We start from the raw sequence: 25,420 nt of genomic DNA, 5'->3' as shown, positions 1-25,420 counted from the left end.
TATTGTATATATATATCATTTAATTATATATATAATTAAGGAAAAAAAGTCATTCACTGAGCAATAAACGCCAGATTTGCAACAATTTATTGGGCCGTTTTGAAAAGCAGGTAATACCTAAACTTTGCTATAGGTGTTTTTGTGAAGTTAAGTAACCTGTAACTGACAAACACATTTATTTTTGCAAATGTAGATATGAACTTAAGACATTAAAAATTTTACATAAAAATGTTCTATATGTTTTATACCGAAACATAAAATAAATTATAAATGAAGAATGAATCAGTCAATATTATATAACCAGATAAACGTGGTAACATTACACCTAACAAAACACATTTAAACTTCTGTAACTTTCTGTGACATGTCACTTCTAGTTTGCAGCAGTCACATTTAATGATCGCGCCATTGAAGAGCATCTCCGCCCGCCGTTTGCCGTTTGCCGAGCCGCCCTCCCCACAATGACCAACCCGGCGAAGCGAACAGAAATAGTATTTTGAATCACGCTGTCGTGGTTACGAGCCGTGGTCCGGTGAACATCCATGCATCCCCAGTCTGAGCAAAGAATGTGCAGTGATGTCACCAGGAGGCAGGGGCGAATGAGAAATGCTGTGATTTAGGGACAGGACTCAGCAGAGGAGGCGGGGGGTTCGAATAGTGGAAGCAGTGAGGGGGAACGAGGATGTAGGGGTGACATGGGGATGAGAGAGAGGGGTCTGCGGGCTTCTGCTGCCACTGTTGTAATGGCCCAAACGAGGTGGGTGGAAGAGCACTAGAGAAAATCCAGAGCTGAGGCCATGATGACTCTGCCTCAACGCCATATGAGCTGGCAGCTTGTCACAACCCAACCCATCACGCTCATGTAGACGCAGACACATTCCCATTATCCTACACATCAGATCAGACCTGCTTCCCTACACATTACCAGCACGGGTGTGATGAACAAATCAGAATCAGCCACCATTCCTTGTCTAGTTGATCACCTCTATCACTTTTGTCACTCAGTGATTTGATGTCTGAAAAGCTTGTTACCGCAATATTCATCATTGACGTTAACATGTATTGTACTTCAAGCACTTAACATAAACATTCAGTGGGTCTTACTCATTGGTCTTAGGAGTAACTTGCAGCGTGACTTTATTTTACACATAAACTGCAGTTGTTCAATATTTTTTTAAGATTTAGGGAAGGTTGATAAAAAAAGGCTAAATATGATTAGAGTTAATGTAAGAACTCATTCTCTCCCTTTACTAAGAAAATGAGGTGCATATCATTTGAACTACTGGACATATGAGACGCCATTTGAAGAAAACATCTATTTGACAAAACACAATCATTTCGTCACAGATTGTTTCTTTTGAAAATTGGCCGATGGCACAGCGTTAAAATACAGCATGAATTTACTTGGTGCACTACAAATAGACTGTAGTTCAAAGGTTTAAGGTCCCTAATATTTTCCACAAAATAATTGTGATCATAATGAATAACCCCAATGTGACTAAGGACATTTCAAAACAAAAATGAACAACAAAACAGTAGCCATCATTTGCCTAGAATTTGTAAAAATTACATTTTATCAATCATTTTCTTAAGGCGATACCCTGGGATGCTTTTTTTTGAAGAACTTTTCCATCTATTTGGACCTTTTCATTATTCATATTAATTTTAAAAAATGTTAGTAAATAAAACTTTTATAAAAAAAACGTTTACTTTACTAAAAAATTATATTGTTTCTATAAAATATTTTGTAGATCATAACAAACATTTTTGTACATAGGTAGTACAGCATCTATATCACAAACATATGATAAAACACATGTGAGTTACAGTATAGTTCAGTAGAATATTCAGAAACAAATCTATTATTGTTTACCATCACTTTTTGCAAGAGCAAAGAAACATGACCTCCAGGTCAACTTAGGTGAACAAAAACACCTTTTTAAAAGGACAAAACTATACTGTCCCACAAATAGAAATGTTGTAGATCCTAAGTAATAGATTACATTATGTAAATTACATCTGAAAGGCTTTTGAAAAATTATAGAATTTTGTCAGAAAGGTTCATGAGAGATGCTAAGACTTTTGACAGCACATGAAGAAGTTGCACAGGCAAAAGAGAAAGAGGAGGAGAGCAGCAGAATAATGAATAAAAATGAAACAATGAGAAAAACAAAGAGCAGGCCAGCGTGTGGAAAGCAGATCTGATCTGGAGACATGTATATATTTCGCATTCGGCAAACAAACAAAAGGCCTGTAAATAGCAGAAGAGGAAATGCGTGGTTATCCGATGCCCCCGATCCGCGCTCAGCCAGCACCTCCCGGCTAAAGTTTCCCTACCAGACAAAGAGCCACCAGCGCATTCTGCCGGCCTGCCCACAAAAGCTGCGCTGAAAAAAGCCAACACCTCTTCCCTTCAGGGTTCCACAAAACACTTTTGTTAGTCGATATTAAAACATGTTGCAATATCTCTTTTTTTCTCACAAAGGAAACTTTATCTCACACTTGATGAGGAAGTTTCTTGGGTCTTTTTTAATGCATCTGAAAACCACATCATGGGATTAGAAGGGTTGGTCAACGTCGGGCCCACTAGTGACATCATGATTGTTTGTTAGGTTGTTGTAGTGTGCACATATGGAGGTCACTATAGTTTGTTAAAAGTACCCTGGATGAAGTTCACAACAAGATTGATTTCTGCTACCTTATTCCCATATAGGTGTGACTATTAACACAAAACCTCAATGACATAAAACCATATTAACACGATATGTTAAAACCAGGAGGAATTATTCTACTACTGATGGAGTAGCCAAGCATAAGGTAACAAACCTTGTGCGTGGTCGGCCGGCAACGCGACCGAGAGAAACATGCAAAGGCAGGCAGAAGGAGAAAACACCAGAATAAGCTTTGAGACGCTACAGTCTCCGGACGCCCTCACTCAGCTGGACAACTCCTCCCAATTTCTCGAACCCTGTCGGGGGTCCGTCTCCAATCGACACCACAAGACAAACTGTCCCTTTACTTCTCACTCTACACTGTGTCCTTTCTTCTCTTTTCGGCTTATTTCCCAAAGACCCGAGGCTCTAATGCCTCTTTCTGCTCCCAGAAAATGGAAACTCAATGCCTGGGAAAAGCGTAAGAAACAACTTGAGGTCCGCTTCATGTCATACCTATTGTTTGTGGCGATTAGGTAAGACAAGTCAATTTACTGAAGCTTTGCTTCTTTTAAGCTAGCTGTTGGTCAGGTTAGTGCTGACTTTGCTCATAGCTAACTGGAGGTTAAATGCCAGTTTAAGGAGGGTTCAATAGAAGCTCTCCTGCAGCATTGGACTCCCAATTTTTTATTTTCTCACACCTGGTTAGAACAATTCAATCAACACTGAGAAAATCGTGTGTCTTGTTAGTTTTAGATAGACAGATATTCTGATCATAAGGCCATGCACAGGCACTCACTGTTTTCTTGTGGATCACTTCATGAGGTGGAAGTTTTGCAGCTTATTCGCATTAAACAGACAGTTCACCCCAAATTTAAAATGGTATCATCATTTCTTCACCTTTTTGTCCTTTAAAATTGGTATTTGACTTTTTTCCTTCTGTTGCACACAAAATAATATATTTTGAAGGATGGTAGTAACCGAACAATGGCGCTACCTATTGACTTGCATTGAATGGACCCAAAACCAGTGCAAGCCAATGGTAGGCGCCAGAATTCGGTTTCCATCATACTTCAAAATATGTGTTCTGCGGATGAATGAAAGTCACATAGGTTTGTCAAGAGGGTGAGTAAATAATGACAGAATTAAAATTTCTGGGTGAACTATTACTTTTGTGTCGATTCAACTCAAACCACTGTAAAAAAACTGCAGAATTTTCCTATTAGATTTTTTACTGATTTCCCACGAATATACAAAAAACTGAATTTAACTGTTTTATACAGATTTTCACAGTTTATTTTTGAAATATCTTCAAAAACCATCAAATTACAGAAAAGGACTGCAAATTTACAAGAAAAACGAGGAAAACAATGTGATATGTATCCTATAATTTTACAGAAAGAAATGTTTTTACGATATATTTCTGTTTTTCCAGTTTACAAATTACTATTAAAAAATAAAAATAAACCACAAATTAAAATTCTGTCATTATTACTCATGTTGCTTCACACCTTAAGGCCGTACTTTTGTTCTATAAAACACAAAATGAGATGCTAAGCAGAATTTTGTGACAGACAGTCGCCATTTAAAATTCAAGATTTTTCAAAGCTTTGAACAAAACAAACAAGTCTGGAAGACGTGACAGTCAAATGCCAATTTTTGGCAAACACATTTTCCACTTCTGCGCAGAGACCGCTGTGCCTTTAAATAAATACTTTGTGGCACATCAGCCTAATAACTCTGGCAAAATCAGTTATAAATTTTAACCAGTCAGAAGTCTGGCTTTTCAACATCACTGTAGGATGTATAGTGCACACAAAGAGAAGTTAGATGAGCTTTTTATTTCTGGCTAAACCAAAAAGGAAATAATAGCACTGTGAAAGGGTGAAGTAGAGGTCTATTCACTGTTCACAAAAGGACTCCTAATCCCTCTAACAGGCCGCAAGGAATCATCTCTCTCGGTCACGGTGAAGTGCAGTATACAGTATCATGGTAAATGCTGGAGATCTGGCTTGACCGCTATTACGTCATCTTACGGGGAGCTCTCCAAGCTCCATCTGGTGAAACACTTCAGAGTTGTATGAATGTTGTTGTTTAGATTTTTGAACAGCAAGTTAAGCACAAATGTACATGATGCTATGAAATTTCTGAAAACTAGCTTGTACAGTGTTACCCAGGACCTCTGTAAAACGTGGACTGAGGAATTTTAAAGGTAATAAAAGCACAGACACACTGGGGTTTTTCGTCATAGCTTTTAATTTTAGATTCTGATACGGTCAGAGATAATACATGTTAAAGAAGGTTCTTTGTTAACATTTTTTGCCTAGAAGATTTATTGGCAAAATAAAAATAAATCACTCGTTAAACGATATCAAGATTTCCTTTTCCTATCAGTTTTGAACATTATGTATTATTCAGATTTGACTGCCTGTGTACATCTCTGAAAATAAGAGTCAAATCTCCGTGACAACACTGGAAATTATATTATCTGCAGTATATGATACTGGGAGCTCAACTTAGGAAACATAATGTTACCTTAAGATGAGAATTTAAGTTTTAGTGATTTCCTTTCATGGTATGATTACATGGCATTTGAATCAATTATAGTACAATGTAGGTTTAAGTATTCTTACGTACATCAGGTTCATAAACCTCAAATATTTCAGAACATCTCATTTTTGGCTGCATGTTATTAAAATAAGACAATTAAAACTCATAAGCTGTACACAATAAACAAAAAAGAGGTTTAGAAACAACAAAGGTACATGTTAGACACAATTATTCACAATCCTTTACCAACACTCCAGATGAAAGGTTCATATGTCAATTCATTATTACAGTCTATTCTGTACATAATTATATTCAACTTCCACTTTGAGAACCTAAAACAAAGGTCTGATGAGATGCAAAGCTATATGTAATAACTGTGAATTATTTGTTTGTGTCATTGCATAGGGAATGCAGAAAACTGAAAGGCATTATACGGTACAAAATAACATTTCAATGAATGCAGTATTGGCTCAAAGAAATGACATTAAAGAGGTCATACCACAGATTTTGTTTTCATGACAATTTTAGCATGTGTATTTTATTAGTATGAATAATGAATATTAATAGCGATCTATTTTGTTCTTTCAATAAGTGTTTTTGAACCCAGGAGGAAAGAAGATTTTTATATCACGTTATGCTCTTCAAAAGATCAGGAAAAAATACATTCTTATGATATGGCCACTTTAATACAAGTATTGCAATTAGAATACATAAAAACACTCACTAAGCTATATTAACATTGTATCACTCACAGTAGTCCCATACATTTAAATAAAGTGGTCCTTTATATATAGCTCGGAAAAATGAAGAGACCACATTTTAATTTCATTCAGAATTTCTGCAAATAAAAACATATTTTTATGTTTTGGGAGACTAGTTCACTAGTTGACAGAATGAAACAAAATGATGGTTTTACTTAAACGCGTACCTACAAATATGTAGAAAAACTGAACACGATTATTCATTGCAGATGTAAAAAAATTGCATTGTTCTAACTTGAGCTTCTGGCTTTTGCTCAAAGTTCTCTTTGCGGTTCTTGTCAAGGTTAATGCTGGTTATGTCGAAAATAAATGCAAAATGTTTGCATCACTGGCTTTTCATTTCCAGTCTTACACTAAGCACACAACCGCTCACACACTAGTGCCATCTGATTGGCTAAGGCTGGTCACTGAGGCTGCCCTTTAACCTGTTCCTTGAGGATGCCGATCTCTGTGGCTCTCCACACGTGCAGAGCACTGCTGGAGGTGAGAAAGAGGAAGAGGATGAAGGCTATGGGGTAGCCCACAGTGTCCACCATGGCCCCAGCCAGGACGCTAAAACTCAGCTTCCCCAGGACCTCAAGAGTGGCCAGAAAACTGTAGTGGGTGGCCTGATGGTAGAAGAGGTCAAGACAAAAAAAGACAGAAAAGAGCGTTACTAGCTGACATCATCCCTGTGATGCACTGCTGACAGTGCCAGAAACATTTAGCACTGTACTCATGATGGGACCGTAAGTAAAAAATATTGATGGGAGACAGGATGAGGGAAAGCGCCTACAAGCACCTTTTCTTGAGTACAACATCCAAACAGATGGAACCTTCCACACAAGTGCTTCTTATTTCATCTCCTGAAACCTAGCATACTGTATGGGCTGGGAAAGCAAAGCCAAGCTCATTCCTTCACATGGCCCCGCCACTAAAGTTAAGTGAGGTACCTTTATTCCTACAAACTTGTTTAAGGTGTTCTGTTTCTCTCTCCAGGGCCTTTTCAAAAACATTCACAGTATCGGTTTTCGGTCATCCAATACCGCCTTAAAACAAACACACACAAACACACACACAAGCCGCTCCCGCTACCGTATGTATGTCATCAGAACATTTCGAATTAACCTACAGTTTACAATCGTCCTCTTGGTTATTTTCCTCTGAACGTGAAGGGGGAGTTTTAATTGCTTGGAGACCGAGGGAAAACATACCGGCGCTTTTCTTATTGTTTAATGAGTTTGGTAAGTGCCATTAATTCAGCGCGTCTTGAGTTGATAGATTGACAAATAGCTGGGAGAGGAGATCACATGCATGCAATGCAGAGCCATTTAAACAGGACAATGCAGGCATGTCAAAGATGAATGAAGGGACGAAACAGGAGAACATGGGAGGGGAGTGATCTACAGTATAGAGACAGTGAGAACTTCCATTATCATCTGGTACACATTTACAGTATAAACATACAGAGAAAATAATGAATGAAGAAAAGAAGTTAGGCAACACAGGATTAGAGAGATAAAGTTAGGAGAGATTCTTGTAAAGTGGACAGATTGTTTGATGGACACATTGTGCTGCTAGGGCTAGTTGATACACTTTAAAATTGATATCTCAATGTATTTTTTCACGATAATCAACATATACAGCATCTCAATATTTATTTTGGCCTGAATAAAGAAAGTATAATTTGATAGAACATTAAAAAATGTTTAGTGCAAAAACGCAGTAAAAGTCTCAGTTTTCTTTCTGAACCTTGCAAATTAGGATTGTCACAATATACCAGTACTATATACCAGTACACAATAAACCAATAATTTAAATAAAATAAATAAAAAATGTAAAAAAAAGATACACATGCTATCGTAAAAAGCTCGGCACCCCTTTTTTCCTTATAGAGTGTTCACACCAAACGCGGTAAATCACGCTATTCGTGTGTAGTTGGATGCTTGAACATTTTGAGTTACTCGCATCATTCGCGCGTGAAATTCGCTTCATTACAGACGCGAATTCGCAACAAGGAAGGGGCTTCTGCCAGGCGGCACCAGTCTTGTTGCGAAACGGCTGACATGGATTTTGTTGAGAGGGTAGCTGAGCATTATGTGCTACGGAAGGCTGAAGAACGACGTAGACTCGTCTGGGTCCACCAGATCCTTCGGAGGTGCAGTTCTTCATTGTTGCCTCTGCTCGCTATGTCATAATCACGGCGAGTAGGTCTATCGCGTCTTTGCATTGACTTAACATGTAAATCACGTGTTTGGTGTGAACACGCCATTAAAGGGAAGGTTCACTCATAAATACAAATTCTGTTATTCATTTAACTATTCATTTACTGACCCTCGAATTGTTCCAAATCTGCATAAATTCCTTTGTTTTGATGAACAAAGAGAAAGATATTTGGAAGAACAGTTCTTGACCACCATTGAATAGGAAAAATAAGTGCCCTAAAACTGTTTGCTTTCTTACATTTTTCAAAAGATATTTTTTGTGTTCAACAGAACCAAGAATTTAATAAAGCGATTTCTCCTATGGTTGTTAATGGTGGGCAAGAACTTTTTGGTTACAAGCATTCTTTCAAATGTCTTTCTCTATGTTCATCAGAACAAAGAAATGTATACATATTTGGAACTTGAGGGAAGTAAATGAAGAGAGAATTTTCAATTTTGGTTTAAATGTTTCTTGTTTTATAGTACTCAGGAACAGGGGCGAAGTGGGGTGGGCTAAGGGGCCGAAGTCCCGTAAAGTTTTCAGTAAAGCACCACATTTTTCTATTACCATGCCCTGTATAAATAACTTAAGGGCCATTTACATTTTGCGTCTTTTGCATGCGAAAGTCCGTTATTTTTAATGTAGACGTGCTGCAAGCGCTTAAATAGAGACCAACACTGTCGCGGTGCGCATGTGGTGCGGCACGCTCTTCATTTCTAGCGCATGAGTGCTGAAAATCCATCTATTCTTTGCCTGAACCTTCACAATGAGCGCATCTCATGGTTGCTTAGAACGGCAGATTCCACAACAGCGCAAGCTCCCAAGCTTTAAAGAGCTACAATGGGCACTTAACCTCAGGTTAAACTAGCGCAGAGGTCACTACAGTTCAAACTGCTTAAAATAAAATGACATAATTGTAGCTTTTTTATTTCTCCAAAATATTTATCTTTTCACTGTGACAACACAGAACCTACAGTATCTGTCTATTTTTAAAGAGCCTCTCTTTCTTTGACCTAAAATGAATGTATGGTACAGTATGTTATACACACCAACAATAACAAAAATACCTGAAACATAGTAGAAATGATTGCCCAACACTCCACGAGACCACCTGAAAGGTGGCTGAGCCCCCGTAAAGCTACAAACAAGACAAACCAGTTTTGAAATTGACACATGGAGCCGTGGTGCTCATGCGGATAACACAGAGCATGTGAGGGAACCACCGTGCCACAGCTCCAACCAAACACGCCACCTTACTAAATAAATAAAATAATCAGATGTCAAATCTACTGTTCTATTAGCAGGAATATGAGCACTCTTCGTAACACGTGCGCTTTGTAGGTGATTGATGCGAAATCGGTTGTTTGAAATCGGTTGACATGAGGTGCGGAAGAGAGTGTGATATCTGCTTGGCCCCAGACTGGAGCTGTTGACTGACAGATGAATGAGCTTTTGACTGCTGTGATGTCCTCGTGCACGCTGCAGACAGATAAACTCTTAGGCTTACAGCCTGTTGTGGATTTCTACCTGTCAACAAATATCAAAAACTAAAAGATGCGTGTTTTGTTTCTTCCGAGCTCGGCTTGTGAACTAAAGCGAAAATAGATTTGTCAAACGACTGACCTCGGGTGAACGTGTGCAATGTTATTCGAAGCTTACTTTAGCCTGTCAGGAAGGGCGAGGGGGTGTGGTCAGTTAAAGGGGGGGGTGGAGTGTGATACCTGTATGCTCTCGTCGGCTCTCTGGGTGCAGTTCATCATCACGGTGAAGGTGAGAGTCGTGATGAGACCGGCTATGAAATGTTGCACACCCAGACTCAGCACTGCCATTCCTGAGAGAGAAAGAATACCTGTTTATACAATGAATACTGAGCAATAAAAAGCATACAGCCACAGATCATTGAGATTCATAAGAGTGTTGTGGTAGTCTGTGTGTTGGCCCTCAATAACTTGACTGACATTTTTCTCACAAACTTTAATACCTTTAATCTGTTTCCCTGTGGGGGTTTGATTGATTTTTTTTATTTACTTGTGTAATGTCCATCCAGTGCATACACTTGTGGAGTTCCAGACATCTCAAAATCAATTATTACCCGAAACTCCCCAACAAAAAAATTGAGTTTTCACATTCAGCTCCATCTGAATTATTCACTGGAAGTGTTTAGTTCTGCCTAACAAGACTTCTCCATTACTTATCCAGAAACCACAGGAAGGAAAATCAGCTCTTCTGAGGCATCCGGTCTCATACAATATTGAAAAATATTTTCTGCAGAACTTTATCATTCTTTTTTGTTTGAGGGGGGCGTGTAGAGTAGCTTTGTTCTGTTTCATTTGAGAGGGCGTCGGAAAGAGAGAGAATAAGAGAGATGAGGGAGTTGTCAAACAGAAGCTTGCTGGCAAAAACATCTCCACTAAAAAGCCGCGACATCACGAGGAGGAAGAAATACAGTGGCAGAAAATACAGAGTAAAACAGCTAAAATGCGAGAGCTTCTCCTTTTTCCTTTATCATTTTCATTAAATAAACATCCAAAGCACCTGTGAGGAAAAGAGACAGCGCGAGAAAGAGAAAGCGAGGGTTGAATATGGATTTATTCATTTATCAAAGTGAGCCGTGACAATACTTGAGGTAAAATAGCGTTGACTTCCACAGACTGAAGCAGAAACGCAAATCCACTTAAGCAAGTCGAACTGCCAGACGTCGTGTTTGACATAACATCTGTATGATCTCCTCTATACAGCTCAAGCATAAAAATTTGGCTTGCATTGTGCTGAATTCAAGTGACAAAAGGTTATCACAGCAGAACTATAGGAATCTTGGAGATAAAAAAGAATGCAAAGGCGGAAACTGCTATTGCTCTCTCTGTACCCTTAAATTCACATCACCTTTAAATTAAACTTGTCCAAAAGCGCCGTATCAGAAAACATACTCTTTGTATATATTATTGTAACAAACCAATACAGTAAGTCTCTGAGTCAGACATGAGGGTGTATGTGTGTCTCACCTTTCATAAGAGGTGAAGGTTCCAGCACTACCAGCAATGAGCTCTGGAAGACCATGCTGAACGTCCGTACCATAAACACACGTCTCATCAGCAGTCCAATACTGTGAACAGAAAAGAGATAAAACTCAGATCCAATCGACAACTTTTATAATCAGAAACGTCAATAATTTAAACCTTTTTAAAGAAAAACACTCCGTACACATGTTTACACACATGCAGTGTGTTTGCTTACACACTCTAATTGATACTCTATAAGCGGTTCAGAATCCCCCAGTGAACTTCCTTCACAACATAATCAATAACTCAACAAGATCCACAGGCATGGGCAGATTAACCTTATTAGTGACCATCACACACCTAATACACAAGCACATTGTTTTCTCCGAGCTCCATCAGAACCTGGAACATTCCTTTAAAGCCCCAACGAGTATGTCCTTTCCATGTGAACAGACTCGGAGGCCCCCAACGGAGAAAGAGAGATGGAGTTGTGAGTAAAGGTCAGCTGGACGTTGAGAGAGGAGCGAGGAATCGGCTGTCATTTTAAACCAGTCTTTTACTGTAGATATACATGAACCCAGTCAACAACAGCAGCCGGCCAGACAGAAAGCCAATCTGCCATTATTCTCATGCAAACATCCACTCAATAACGCTCTTTCATATTTCACTCTGATGAGAGAAAGAAAGAGCTCTGAAGGACAGACAAACGCAGAGAGAGAAGGGTGCGAGAGCTGGAAAGCAAATCTAAAACAGACGTATCACACGAGCAGTTAGGTCGATAAGATTCGTACTCTCAGATTGCTGATGGCGATCACTGTATGGGGGTCAGTTTTTGGTCACTCGAGTGTTTCAGATTGGGCCGGGATAAGTGTCCAAATTAGCTTTTAGTAGCCCTGAACAGACAACGGCAGAAACCCAATCTGTGGGAAGCAAGGCCTGAATGCACGACTGTGTCGAATGAACGAACTCCCTGCGAGTGTAAAACTTTACATTCCTCCCCATTCAAGAACACTGCCTTTAGCATTGAGAGAGAGAGAGAGAGAGAGAGAGAGAAGATAAGGAATTAAGAGAAAGAACATATTTTATTTTATTTTAGCACTTTTAAAGGTAAAACATGTCATTTCTGTGCCGCACGGGCATCTAATGGATTTGCAGAGGCAATAGATTATATAACATACTTCGGCAAAAATCTCAGCCAGCTAAGCCACTTCCACTCTCATAGCGCTGAAGCAATTTGTCACCAAGCGATAACGATATGTTGGCTGAGCATTGCTGAGTGCTGTGATCAAGCTTCTGTAATTACAAAAGTGTACTTCGTTTTTAATATTGGTGGATATAGCTTGAAATGTATAGCTTGAAAGCTTTCCCCTTTTCCTAGGTGCATCTTGAAGTGACCGAGTAAACCCCCCCCCCTTGTTGTTCCCTATGGATGCTATGGAAGTTTTCAAACAATTGCCGCAGAGCCGTTGAGGGAGTCACGACAGCAAACGTTCAAAATGTGAGCGTCACGTGATTCATGGAGCCTTCAGTTCTAGGTAGTTAGGATTATTATTTACATTCTTTATTTAATTATCTTATTCATCAAACAACTTACGTCGTGAATTTAAACGTCAGGAAAAACAATCAACAAAGGAGTTTAAGTTTACACACCAAGTTAAGCTGGGATAGGAAAAAACCTACAAAGTAAAAATTCAATTACACAACACATTTGAAATTATTATTGGAAAATAAATAAAAACTCAAACTAAAACAAATTAATCTTAAAAGCTAATTAAATAAATACAGAATAAAAAGACAAAAGCACATAGCAAAATTGCTCAACTAAATTGCTGCAAAATATGAATAAAACTGAAATCACAGTGATACACAACACACAGCTATTGACCATTCGAAATCAAGGACTGGAACTAACCATTTTGTAAAGGAAAAGAAATAATTTACAGCATGCATCACTCTAAACCTATGTAATGCATTTGGCAGATGCTTTTATCCACATTTTTACAGTATGAACATCTTATCACTAGCCTATGAGAAACAAACCTGAAACATTTGCAATTCCAACACAATAGTCTCAATTAAGCAGGACATGCGTTTCCACATTATCGGCCAAGACTAATATTAGATGGCTGGGGAATCGTCCACAGCTCTAAGGGAAGTGAACAATTACCTTATTCAATCTCAGGTTATTATTAGACCAGCATTACATCATTTTAACTCAAGCACACACCAAAGCATTAATAGCTCTTATCAAGTGTCTTATCAAGCTCATGTTACGCAATTCAGTGGTGTATAAAACTGAAATGCATGTTATATATACTATAATGTGTGCCTCTGTGTACAAGGGAATATGTGACTTTCGGACCTCTCTTGAAACAGTTAAGACAAGTAAATCCTTTAGTAACTATTATATATGACACCCATGTAAAACTGGTATCAAGGCAAGGTGTCAGCATGGCGTTGAGTACATATATACTGTATAGTGTGTTTGTGTGTGTGTGCATGTATATATTAACACATTTCCCTTTCTATCACTCTCACACAAACTCTCTATATCTCCTTTTCTCACACCTGGGGCTGAGATGGGTGAAGAGATATAGTGAGAAAATACTGAGAAGGCGGCGGTGCTGTGTTTCTTTCACAGAGAGATGGTGGATGAGACCAGCTGATAAAGGAAGAGGGGGCTGACAAGGATTTGAGAAAGGTGTAAGAAGACATTAAAAGAAAGAAGTCTTCCATTTCTACAACATTAGTGGCAAAGCATGAAAAGGATGTTACAGTTGATTACACCATTGCTTTATCACACAATACAAACAAACACACACACACACATCGTACCTGTACTGGGAGAGTAAAAAGCCCCCAATTGAGGAGCCACAGATGGAGAATGCCATGGCAACCACCCCGTTCCACACCCCCAGCTCTCTGGCTGTCATGTGGTGGTCCAGCAGGAAAAGTGGAAACATGGTGATCGCCCCCTGTTCACCTGTACAGGAAACAATGTGACATGAGTTTCCACAGATCAACAAATATAAAGGTTATTTCAGAAACCAATAAGAGGCTATTGAAAAAACAGATTCATATCACATTGCATCAGACCCTTTTTAAAATTGTGTTTGGAGTTAAACTTATGACACAATCCACAGATCAAAGTGAAAAAACATACAACTTGTTATCTGAGAACGAAAAAGTGATAACCTGAGCACAGGCCATGTTTTTACTCCTAAAAGGATTGCCTCGCAGTCAATTTTTCAGAGTTTGTCACTAAAATTCAGACAAATGTGACAAAAACAAAAGCTGTCAGAGGAACATCGCTGTTACACCATCACTGCGGAGTCCTGCGTTTCTGTGCGATAGCAGGCGCTCGGAGGCCCCGGTAACCCGCCGCAGTGTATTATTTAAAGCCATTGTCATTATTTATGGAGTCTGCCTTCAGTTCGAGGATGACTGACAGCTCTGAGACCGCCGTCAAACAGATCCTGGGCTTCCGGGGTCCCCGAGATGCAACCGGTGAGAAACAAAAACAGAAAATCAAATAAAAAATCAGACGTTTCTGCCAGAGTTCTGCTACGGTCGCTATCTTTGTGGGACACCGAGTCTGACAGTCGAGCTAAATTTGTAAGGGATGTTGTAAAGTCTGTAATGTGGTGGAAACAACAATTAATGTGACTTTTTGTTTCTAACATTCAGCAGATCTGCCTTTTTGTCTTATAATGTCCAATAATTTCTGGAGTGTTATGACAAGACTAAAAAAATATTTTAGCAGAACACAGAAGAAGATATTTTGAAGAATGTTGGTAACCGAACAACGTAGGTACCCACTCACTTGAATTGGTTTTGTGTCGATACAAAAGAAGTGAATGGGTTAGTCACAAATAGTATCAATGTGGACCTGTTGCTATTAAAAATATGCCTATGCAAGACTAATTATAGCTTCACTCCATTAACTGCATAAACATAATCTAACGCTAAACACAGACAGAACCTTCTACGGCTCTTCATTACCATAATAAAGCAATATAGGTAAACATATACAGAAGGCCAAAGATAAATGATTCCTCAAGTACTGAGATGCTTTAGATTATCCCACATGTGCGATCTGGACATGCGCTCCAGTATTAGGCCTCTCTTTTTTCTCCTATGCTGTTTCAAACTAATTATCTTTTATGCAGGGACTGGAAACAAACAACAAGGCTGCTTATTCATGTCTATAAATACTCTCAGAGCAACAATTGTCCATTTCACATGGGATTTCATTAGACATCCACAAAAACACAAAGTGGAGAAAAGAAGGATGCAGCGGCATGGGGAGGAGACGGGGAGAGCGGGTTTGAGAGAGCGAGAGAGATGAGATGCTGTATCAGTTCACCTCTGTTTGAAACAAGAGATAATGGGGAACAGAGTGAGATATATACAAATAAAAGAGGTTGAATGAAATGAAAGAGTACAACAGCAAAAAGGTGAAGAAAATGCTCTATAATTGTGGTACTGGTTCTTGGCCGCCATTGACTAGTAGGAAAATGTTTGTGTTCTATTCCAGGGGTTCTCAACCTTTTGCAACTCATGGCCCACCAAGGACTGTTCAAAGGACCACCTTTCCAAATATGATAGTATGAACACAGAATATTCAAAGAGTACATATAGTCTGCTGTTAATCTTTTATGCCACAGCAGCAGACTTAGTCAAGTAAGCTATATAGATGAAAACTGTTGAATAATCATAGAAAAGACTTGGCAGGTCTACTTAGTAACCATTTATTCCTGCAACAATAACAGGGCAGGTCAGACCAGCTCGGGTGTTTTGTGTTCAAATATCTCTGTACATTTTTTGGTTTTAGCGCATCGTTCGAGAAAATTTCTACACCTAAAACACTGTCTAAAATTGTGTCTTCGGCTTAGTCTCAGTACCCGCCACTATAAAACCAAACTTAATGTATTCTGCCGACGGCTGTGATGGTGTCAGTTTTTTACCACTGCGGTGTTAATGGACAAATCAACAGCAGTTGTGCAGTGGTTTGGGAAATATACTGTATATTAATTATAAATAATATTATATCATTATATTTGCGTGTAGCAACCACATGACAAGTGGGAGAGAAATATGGACACCATTTAAATACTTGAAATGGTTAAATACTTGAAAATTAAATATGAGGATGAAACATCCCTCCATTCGCGCAAATCCATCTGTGAAACGGCACACTACAGCATATAAAACATTGAAATAAACATCAGTAAATAATGAGAACTTAATTGATTAAAGTTAAATATTAAATAAAAAAGCTCTTGTTGCAGTAACAACTTCAGTCAGTCGTGTATGAACCCTGGCAGAATTTTCATATTGGGGTGAACTGTCCCTTTAATTGGCTGAAGGGTAACATGTAATAAACCTTTGAGATAAAACAGTGAACAAGCACATGCACAAACACTGACAAAACTAAACTATCACAGAAGTGTGTGAAAGTATGAGGTGCTGACTAAAATCAGCGCTATGATACATCTCCGAACTCCCAAGAGTCTTTAGCATGGGAACATGCTGGTCCTCCTCTGCCTGTAGCTACAAGCAACTATAAGGAACCTCTGCCCCTCCCAGGTCTTGTAGGTCACTGTGCCGTGTGTATCTGCATCTGCGTGTACTTGAGCCGGTCATATCGCTCCATTGTAGAGACTCCTCATCCAACAACAAACCAGGTCTCTAAGGACCTGTGAGGTTAGAATACGTCTAGTTTATTCCCTTTATGTTCTGGGACACAATGACATAATTGTTTGGACAAAACAAAAGCATCCCGAACTATCACTTGCACCGTTAGTTATGTGAACGTGAGGGAAGATATGGAGAGATCAGTGCAGCATCCCATTCAAAGTATGTGACGTAAGCTCACATGTCTTAAATACAGAACTTTTTCAGCGTTCACACCAGAGTCACACAATGGTCCAAACAATGAGGAAAATATTTAGGTCAGCACATACATTAACTGATCTTCTATCATTCTTACTGGATTTTTTCTCCATTGCTTTCTAGTCTTGCGCCCTCTCATCATATTGATGCCCCCTGCACCCCACCAACTCACTGTCTGTCTCTCTCTGTCACTCTCTCTTATAGTTGACCATGTGGTGGGTGTTCATTAATTCATCCCCCCTGCAGTCCTCCGCGTTCCCTCTGGAAAATATTTGCCTCCTGCTCGCGTCACCTCTCAGTCGCCCCATAAACCCCTCCTTTCCCTGATCCCTGCTGTGCAGATTGAAGAAAGGGTACGATCAGGCTATAGAAACGTATGTTTGTTAGGTATTTTTAGTAAGAGAGGTAGGCAGAGACAGACAGAGCAAAATTGGTTTTCTCTCCCAATGCATCTAGTTTTAACCCCCCACACTCCCTCCCGCCTCCACCTGGACCCTTCCGAGGGAAGCTCCACGTCTGGCCACATCCCAGCCCCCTTCACCCAAACATCATCCTCCACGCTGGGAAGGACTTTGTTCTGTGACCCCCTCCATTACTCTTTATGAACGCTTGAGATGAGAGAAACTGTATACAACACACGTGATGCAACAGAAGTACTGGATGGATTCAAGTATGGACCGACACAGTTTTTTAGTTTACACGAAAACGGTCAAACTAAACCTTGAATTTTTTTATTCTTTAACAAAAGTAACAAAAAGCTAAGCGTATCGTTACACCCCTACACATTAATCTACAATCCAATATCCGCATTTATCAAAGTTACAAAAAACCTTTAACAATTAAATTTAAATATGTGGACTTCTCAGCCAATCAGGAAAAGTTCACCTCAAAATTCACCCACATGACGTACAACATGTTTTAAGATCTCCGGTCCTCTTCAAAAAATATTTTCTGTGATATCCAAGAGATTTCCAGGCTTCCTCATATACCTCATGGTTATAGTTGTTGTCAAGGTTGAGAAAAGTACTAGAGACATCGTTAAATTGGTCCAGCCGCTCATACTGGCTCAATTACATTTTTTTAAAGTGACGAGAATACTTAATGTACGACTTTGATCGATATGTTCTCCTCTGTCTTGCAGCAGGGGCAAGCTCTCCTGTCTTGTCAGTCTATGGAGCGCGTTCAAATTTTCATAAACAGTGCAGACCATATTTCTCATTTCAGTTTTCCTTTGAAAACGCCACAAACACAAAGAGGATCTAATCCTAATGTAATCCCCTTCTGATACCAAACACCAAATTGACTGTTTTAAGATCGACGTCTGTCTGAACTTAAGCTATTCTGATCTGTTTGACCCAACAGTCTACAGTTTCCTGTTATTTCACAGAAGTTGAAGAGTTTTACATAAAAAGAAGCAAGACTGCCATCTTGTGGTAAACCAACACTCTGTTGTACATGTTAAAACAGAGTTGAAGCCCAGAAAGTGTGTGTAATATTTGTTTATATTTTCCTTACTGATTTTAAACTGCAGGTTGAACGGTTCTGAAGAGTGTGGCCATTATGCTGCTTTCAACACACACAGTTCTATGTCTTTAAGGGTATGACATTTCAGGCTGTGGTCTAACCAATGCCATGGGTTTGAAATTCATATGAATATGAATTTAACTACAAAATGAACAGAGTTTCGAAGTTATATAGACATATACGAAAATATATTTATATAAAAGCATCAAGTAAATAAATATGATATAAAGCATCTCCACATATATTTGTCTTCACAACTTACCTAGCTTGTAAGTGAGGACGTATAATACTGTCCATAATGTTCCTGGCACAGACAGAAGTTTCCTCCAAACCTTCCAGGGCTGCATCGCATCCCTCGACCCTCTCCGTCCTTCTGCTTGCCCCCGTGCCGACTCTCCATCCAACACCGGGGCGCCCCACACGAACAGAGCAACGCCACCATACACACAGGCTAGCAGGGCAAACATCCAGCCCCATCCTGCAACATCAATCACAGCCAGAAGCCCTCCACCAGCAAACACAGATCCAGCTTTATATCCCACTACCTGAACCGTGTTCCCGAGGCCCACCTCTCCCTGCCCCTTCAGCAGCCGCACGGCCACTCCATCCGCCGCAATGTCCTGCACCGATGCCAGCACATTCATAGCGAGCAGGGAGCCTGCAACCCCCATGTACTGAACATCAGGTGCGAGGGTAGCACTGACCAAACAGGTAAGGGCCAAGCCAGCAACTGTGCCCACCAACCAGCAGCGCTTGGTGCCCGTACGGTCCACCAGAGGAGCCCAAAGGACCTTGAGCACCCAGGGGAAGTAGAGGATTTTGGTAAGGCTGATGCGTGTGAGGGAGTGGCCGGCACCTCGCAGGTACACTGGGAGCAGGGACGACTGCAGGCCATATGGGATACCCTGGATGAAGTACAGGAGACCCAGGAACACCAGCTTGTCGTTCATCATCGGGACGGACAGTTTTGGAGAGCCTCAGCTCATGGCTGTACTGTGGAAGGAACACAAGAAGGGTGTTTGACCAAGACCTGCTAGATCAGCATATTGGTTTGATGCACTTTATAGGAATCAAGAATAAACGGGAATAACACTTTCATATCAAACAAAGTAAATCATCATGATCAGCCCAGGAAACCGTATTCAGTGGTTATGAAGATAGAATTAATTATCTGCATTTATGATTCATTCATTTAATAGTTCTATTGAACGCTATGAAAGTTTACTGACTCGTTATATTTTATTAACCACGTATTTTGCTAACTACAAGGCGCAAAAATGCGAAAGGTAATCTTTGTTTATGAAATCGTTAAAGCGCTCAGTCAAAGAAACGTATGCTCTTTCATTTTAAGACTTTTGTTTATGGATTAACGTTAAAACCACTGAAATATCATCTTCAGAATTGCACACATAACACAATTTATTTTAATATTACAAAAACGTGAATGTATTTACAGGTAAATGTCTCCTTCACCCGCTGTGCTCGATGCAGCATAACCTCTATTTCCAATCTTCAGCACTTCCGCGGGAGCTGGTGACGTGACACGAACAGACAGCCAATAAGCGATATGCATTTGAGAGCTCAACAGCGCCACCCACGGCAAAAGCGGCACTGCATGTAGGGACAAACCAACGCATTTTTGTGCGGTTTCTCAAAGTCGAGGTAAATATAGGAATGCGACACCATTGCCCTGTTTTTAGTCGTAATATTTATCCCCACGCAAACTACTTAAGATATGATATATAAATATATATTAATGTACTGCAAGTACGAGTGTAATTTCCATTTACAACGAAATCACAAGTATGTAAAGGTTGATTATCTAAAATCATAACTTACAAAAAAATTCCCAGTTTAATTTGCTGCCTACACTAATAAAAAGTTTTCACCAATAAAGATATACTGCATTAAAAGTTCAAAACCTTCAAAAGGTTTTTTGTTGGCATAGTTGAGTGTAACAATATATGGTGGGACTTTTCCAAGCTGTTTAACCAGGGATTTACTTTACTTCTTTGACCAAACAATGGCAGGAGTGTTTCAGAAACTGGTTTGGAAACTGTTATTTTTGCAACACAATGTATTACACTTCCCCTTACTAAATGAACAAAAATTAAATGATAGGTGTGTGTCAACGTATTTTTAAAAAAACACAAACACCAATTCACGCCTAGGTTTACAGACAAATCATACAAAATGATTGACATGCCACATTTTAGAACATAGACACAGAAAATTTTATTTATTTGTCCAAGAATGTAATGGTATTACAGATGTTTACATGGCATATATCATTTTTATACTGATGAACAATCATCATCTGCATTCATTTGTAATTGGCACCAATTAATTGCCACACAAAGCCAGCAGGATCTTCTCGTAGTCTCCTTTTGTGTCATCCTGAAAACAAATGAACCAAGATGAAGCAAATAGGCTTTATTTTAAAAACAAAAATGTCTATTTAATAAATCTCTAACATGTATTTACCTGGATGTCTTGGTAGAGGGACTTGCCAAACTTCTTCTGATACTCTTGCTTGATTTTGGCCAGGTCAATCTCAGAGCGGCCCACTAGTATTCTGGTCAAGATCTTGCCCTTGTAACCAGAACCCTGTGAAAAGAAAGTCACATAAGGATCCTTGCTACAGTCAGTTTCATTGGAAAATCATTGTTACAAATTAAACACAAGGAAACAAGTAGTTATACTTGCCTTCATTGCTAGATTAAGCTTGTCAGCAAAGAATGCAGGTTTGCATCCTGCACATTTTACTGTCAAAGAAAAAATAAAACAGTGTTATCTTTGAAAATATCTATATATATATATGCACATTTTATTTGGAAACTGAACGCCTGATATACTTGATCTTTAAACGATCCTTGCCATACTTTGAACTTTACAGTACAGGAACACCCCAGTTTCTGTGAGGTTTTAAAATGTGCCTTACCGACAGCAACCAAGCAGCTTTCAATGTCACCCTTTAACTCCAGATCAATGGCCTTTGCAACGTCCACCTTACTGTACTTTGAGTACTGACTGAACACTAAACAAAAATCATATGTATTGTCAGATACACTCTGCTCAGAACTGCAGATTTTTGTAACAATATTTTCCACTAGCTGCTCTTATAAAGGGAGACATACAATAGGAAATTAACATACCTTGCCTCAGGTGAGGACCACTCCTCGTAGTAAGGATGTCAATGAACACAGAGCAGTCTGTGCCTTTTCTTTTTTCTCCTGCCTCATATAAGGCCTACAGAAAGAATGAGGGGTCAAGAGACATGGATATACATGACAGACCAAATATTTACCACACACATTTACTAGATAACACACATGCAAACACATACCCTGGCATCTTTGTCAGCCAGGTCCTGCTGCACAACACTGTCTTCACTTTTGCTAGCCTGTGAACAAAAGTAAATTCTTTACTAGTACTTGAGGATGCAGTAGAGCAGCATTTCTCCCCTCTGTATCCGTTTCAATAATCGGACACACCCGCATGCATGTCATGAACGGAGTAGAATCAGATGAGTCTGATAAGGGAGACATCTAAAGCATGCGGTACTAAGAGAAGAAATATTGACAAATAAACTACATTTGTAAGGCAGGATCCTCTAACCTTGCATAGAGAGAGAAGAGCGTTCCTGAAGTCTCCACTGGTCTCAGACTTGATTTCTGCCTCTAGATCTTTTTTGTAGTCTACAAATGTAAACCATATAATAATTATACAGAGCTTGCAGGTCAGACAACCAAGAATTTTTAAATAATTGATATTGGAATTTAAATATACCATTTTTGTAAGCCTCTTTAAGATTTCTGATCTCTTTATTGGTCCTGGAAGCCAAAATCTCAACAAGTGTTTCTTCATCTGTGCCTAAACCCTGCAGACAGAAAAATATATTTTACTAACATTTCTAACAATTCTTTGATCTACTGCATACAATGTCTATCTGTCTTAAAATATCCACCTTAAATAGATAAAAAGGAGTCAAAGTTGCGATAATTTAACTTACCTTCATGGAATTTTTCAGCAGAAAAGCATCATATTGCGCTGGAGGCATCATCAGAGCCAAAACCACTTCTTCCAGCTCACTTTTAAGACAAGCTTTCAAAGCCCCATCCAGAGGCTACACAAAGGGAACAAATTGGTAAGAATCGCATAAGTATGACAATATTTTAATTTGTGGTCCAATGAATGTGTGTGACACCAACCTTGCCAGAGGCTTGCTGATAGGCAGCCTTAATTTGCTGGCGTTGGGCATTGCTCCTGTGGACCAGAGTTTCAATGATTGTGGCCTCATCCACACCTGAGAACAGAATAATGTACATTGAAGACAACAGATATTATACAGATGCAAATTCTGGGATGTATATATAGATCGTACACCCTTTTTTACATTAATATTCCTAACCTTTTGCCTTGATAGCCTTGTCCAAAACAGCTACATCTGCAGCTGCATTAAACTGAGGAAAGGGCTTCACTGTCCCCTGTCCCTCCTAGAGACATGAAAGATTTTGATTAAACTTATTCCAACAATAAAAATATATGAAGCATCATTGCAGACTAATTTGGAGCGGACCAACGTATGTTGGTACCTCACGTATGTCAATACCTAAATAAGATTAAAATTCATAGTAACATTTTGAAGAGAGAATAAAGTCAGAAAGTAGAAATCAGAAACACGAAACGTTCTTTTTAAAAGGCTGATTGTGGCTACAATGGGGAGTGGAACATTCCTATTGCTGACTCATAGTGTGGTGCGGTTCACATTTTCCACAAAAAAGGAAAAACAGATTGAAGCAAACTTACTGTGACGTCCTGCAAATCCTGCATGCCCTGATAGGCAAGCTGCTCAAGAAAGGCATTGATGAAGGACATGTTGGCACCTGGAATTGAACCTGGAAGACTCAAACTACATGGTGGAACATATAGATATACATACATTAACATACAGAATACAAAACACACAAGACCACTGCATTTACATGTCTAAGCAACTCATCTGTCATAAATTAGGTTTCCAGCAATCACTTTTAAAGGGACTACACCAATATAAGATGTTATTATAACTTTTGTCATTTTAGAATTGACAAGTGGTTACACAATAAAAAACAGAATATGACTACTTTCAATTCCAGAATGTGGAAATGTGGTGCTCGACGGAGTTATTTGTGTGTTAGTTTTGTTAGTTGGCTGTGCAAAGTTTCTAAAGCTTCCAAAACAGAATTAAATAACTTGGCAAACATGTGATCGGCATTACAATGTGAAACATTTGACAAGTTTAAAGTTGGCCTACTGGTAATGTAAAAAGCAAACGTGTAAGATGCAAAAAAGAAAAAGTTAAGAAATCTAAGTTAGTACTTACCAAGAGCGAGGATAGCAAGCGAGTAGCAAAGCTTCAGCTGTATTTATACCCTCCGAACCACACCTAGCAACATCATTTTAACTGTTGCGCTGCAACAGGGTGTCGACTTGACAAGTACTTTCCTGCTTCCTTTTGGAGTGGTCAAGGGTGAATGCATGCATGCATACGGTTAAAGTATTTTATGTTGTATTTGCTAACATTGTGTTACGCAACATTTTATATTTAAAAGCAGTTTAGTTGAGATTAAGACGGACATTTGACCACGCAATATAATTACTGATACATTACAAACGGACATTACGCTCGTGAGAAAGGCGGGGTACAAATACAAAAGCGCGTTTCTTGTTCTCCAGCATTCCTCTATAAAACAAACCACTCGTCTTAATTGATGGCAACGAGACAGACCACATAAATACTTATTGTTAATACAAAAACACACACGATTTCTTGCTGTTTTTTAGACCTGTCAGCACACGTTCTGAATAGGACTGACCGACCAAACACTTGAAAAAGATCTTTGTATCTGTCAGTCACACCTTTTTGAGCATTACTTTTTATAGTTGAACCCTTCAATGAAAAGAAACGTGACACTTTTCACACTGATAGCTAAATAACGTGTAGTGTTTATCATTTCCTTATTGTCTTACTGAGCAAATCATAATACAAGTTTTCATAGGCTCCTCGACAGCCTGTGCCTAGTACAACTGCGCAAAAGTAACCGAGATAAACTCATTTGTGTTTCTCGTCGTGTTTCAGATTAAAATCAGATTTAATAATAGACATGCTGCAAAGTGCAGCACAATAGAAGAAAAGTTTTCTGAAAACGTGCGTTTTGCTTGAAATCTGTCACGGCTCCGCGCAATCGAAACACACCCCCGCGGGGGCGGAGCTTGCAACAGCCACCGCCCACAGCATCAACTACCACAATGTACCATAAATTAAAACACACAGGAAACATGTAAACAAGCTATTGTTCAGTTGTAAAAGAAAACGTTGAAGGAGCTTTTCCATTGTCAATGTCAATCACAATACCGTAACTTTCCACAAACCCCAGTTTAATCAATTTAAATCTCGAGTGTGGAGCTTGTTGTCTCTTCAAGAGACATCAACGCAAATATGCAGTGTATTACTTTTAAAGATTAGATGGACATGAAACCATTCCATGTTTCTTAGAGAGCCGGTGTGAAGTATAACGTACCTTCACTTAGGTCTGGGCCTGGCTCATATTATAGGTTTATGAGAACAGTCTTGAAGAGCACATGATTTATGAGCATGTCATGGTTCTCAACTCATGAAAATATTAAATCGTTCATTTAAGGAAGATGCTTCCTGTCAGTCGCACAACAAAAACAGCTTCATTAGCATTGCCCTAAAAGAAAAGACCAGTGTGGATCCAGTTACAATCTCAATCCCACACATTGGAAACCTGATAAGAGTCTGCAGCCTTTGTTGGCCAATCCGGCAAACTAATCCCCACTGAAACCTCATCCA

The 25,420-nt window shown here is 39.2% G+C and overlaps 2 protein-coding genes across 3 annotated transcripts; both read right to left on the bottom strand.

The window, feature by feature from the left end:
• Window positions 1-3,928: 3,928 nt before the first annotated feature.
• On the bottom strand, window positions 3,929-20,096 carry mfsd3 (major facilitator superfamily domain containing 3). Its single transcript, XM_079482180.1, has 6 exons — window positions 20,019-20,096; window positions 18,827-19,557; window positions 13,981-14,128; window positions 11,149-11,249; window positions 9,868-9,977; window positions 3,929-6,570 (listed from the first exon to the last, which is right to left on the bottom strand). Exons 2-6 carry the CDS (start codon window positions 19,515-19,517, stop codon window positions 6,367-6,369), a joined length of 1,254 nt encoding a protein of 417 aa, XP_079338306.1. The 5' UTR covers window positions 19,518-19,557; window positions 20,019-20,096; the 3' UTR covers window positions 3,929-6,366.
• Window positions 20,097-20,346: 250 nt separating this feature from the next.
• anxa1a (annexin A1a) lies at window positions 20,347-24,839 on the bottom strand. Of its 2 annotated transcripts, XM_079475810.1 has the most exons (13): window positions 23,930-24,839; window positions 23,374-23,476; window positions 22,976-23,060; window positions 22,776-22,870; window positions 22,577-22,690; window positions 22,354-22,444; window positions 22,183-22,262; window positions 21,911-21,967; window positions 21,720-21,813; window positions 21,506-21,601; window positions 21,271-21,329; window positions 21,049-21,171; window positions 20,347-20,961 (listed from the first exon to the last, which is right to left on the bottom strand). In XM_079475810.1, the coding sequence occupies exons 2-13, from the start codon at window positions 23,440-23,442 to the stop codon at window positions 20,908-20,910; spliced, it is 1,017 nt and encodes a 338-aa protein (XP_079331936.1). In that variant the 5' UTR covers window positions 23,443-23,476; window positions 23,930-24,839; the 3' UTR covers window positions 20,347-20,907. The 2 variants fall into 2 exon arrangements, with proteins under 2 accessions (XP_079331936.1, XP_079331935.1); XM_079475809.1 differs by lacking the exon at window positions 23,930-24,839 and having other exon boundaries at window positions 20,604-20,961; window positions 23,374-23,639.
• Between the last annotated feature and the right edge of the window lie 581 nt (window positions 24,840-25,420).

Source organism: Barbatula barbatula, assembly GCF_947034865.1.
Source record: "Barbatula barbatula genome assembly, chromosome: 2".
Lineage (NCBI taxonomy): Eukaryota > Metazoa > Chordata > Actinopteri > Cypriniformes > Nemacheilidae > Barbatula > Barbatula barbatula.
The sequence above is the reverse complement of the archived record's forward strand: the minus strand, read 5'-3'. Positions and strand labels throughout refer to the sequence as shown.

Excerpts from the sequence above, each read along its gene's own strand:
- anxa1a (XM_079475809.1), bottom strand. The coding sequence starts at position 23,514 with ATGTTAATGTATGTATATCTATATGTTCCACCATGTAGTTTGAGTCTT. Across the intron at positions 22,445-22,576 it reads TGCTGAAAAATTCCATGAAG|GGTTTAGGCACAGATGAAGA; the intron begins GTAAGTTAAATT and ends TTCTGTCTGCAG. Across the intron at positions 21,814-21,910 it reads TGGCTGACAAAGATGCCAGG|GCCTTATATGAGGCAGGAGA; the intron begins GTATGTGTTTGC and ends TTCTTTCTGTAG.
- mfsd3 (XM_079482180.1), bottom strand. The coding sequence starts at position 19,517 with ATGATGAACGACAAGCTGGTGTTCCTGGGTCTCCTGTACTTCATCCAG. Across the intron at positions 14,129-18,826 it reads CGTCCTCACTTACAAGCTAG|GTGAACAGGGGGCGATCACC; the intron begins GTAAGTTGTGAA and ends TTTCCTGTACAG. Across the intron at positions 11,250-13,980 it reads TTTTTACTCTCCCAGTACAG|TATTGGACTGCTGATGAGAC; the intron begins GTACGATGTGTG and ends TTCTGTTCACAG.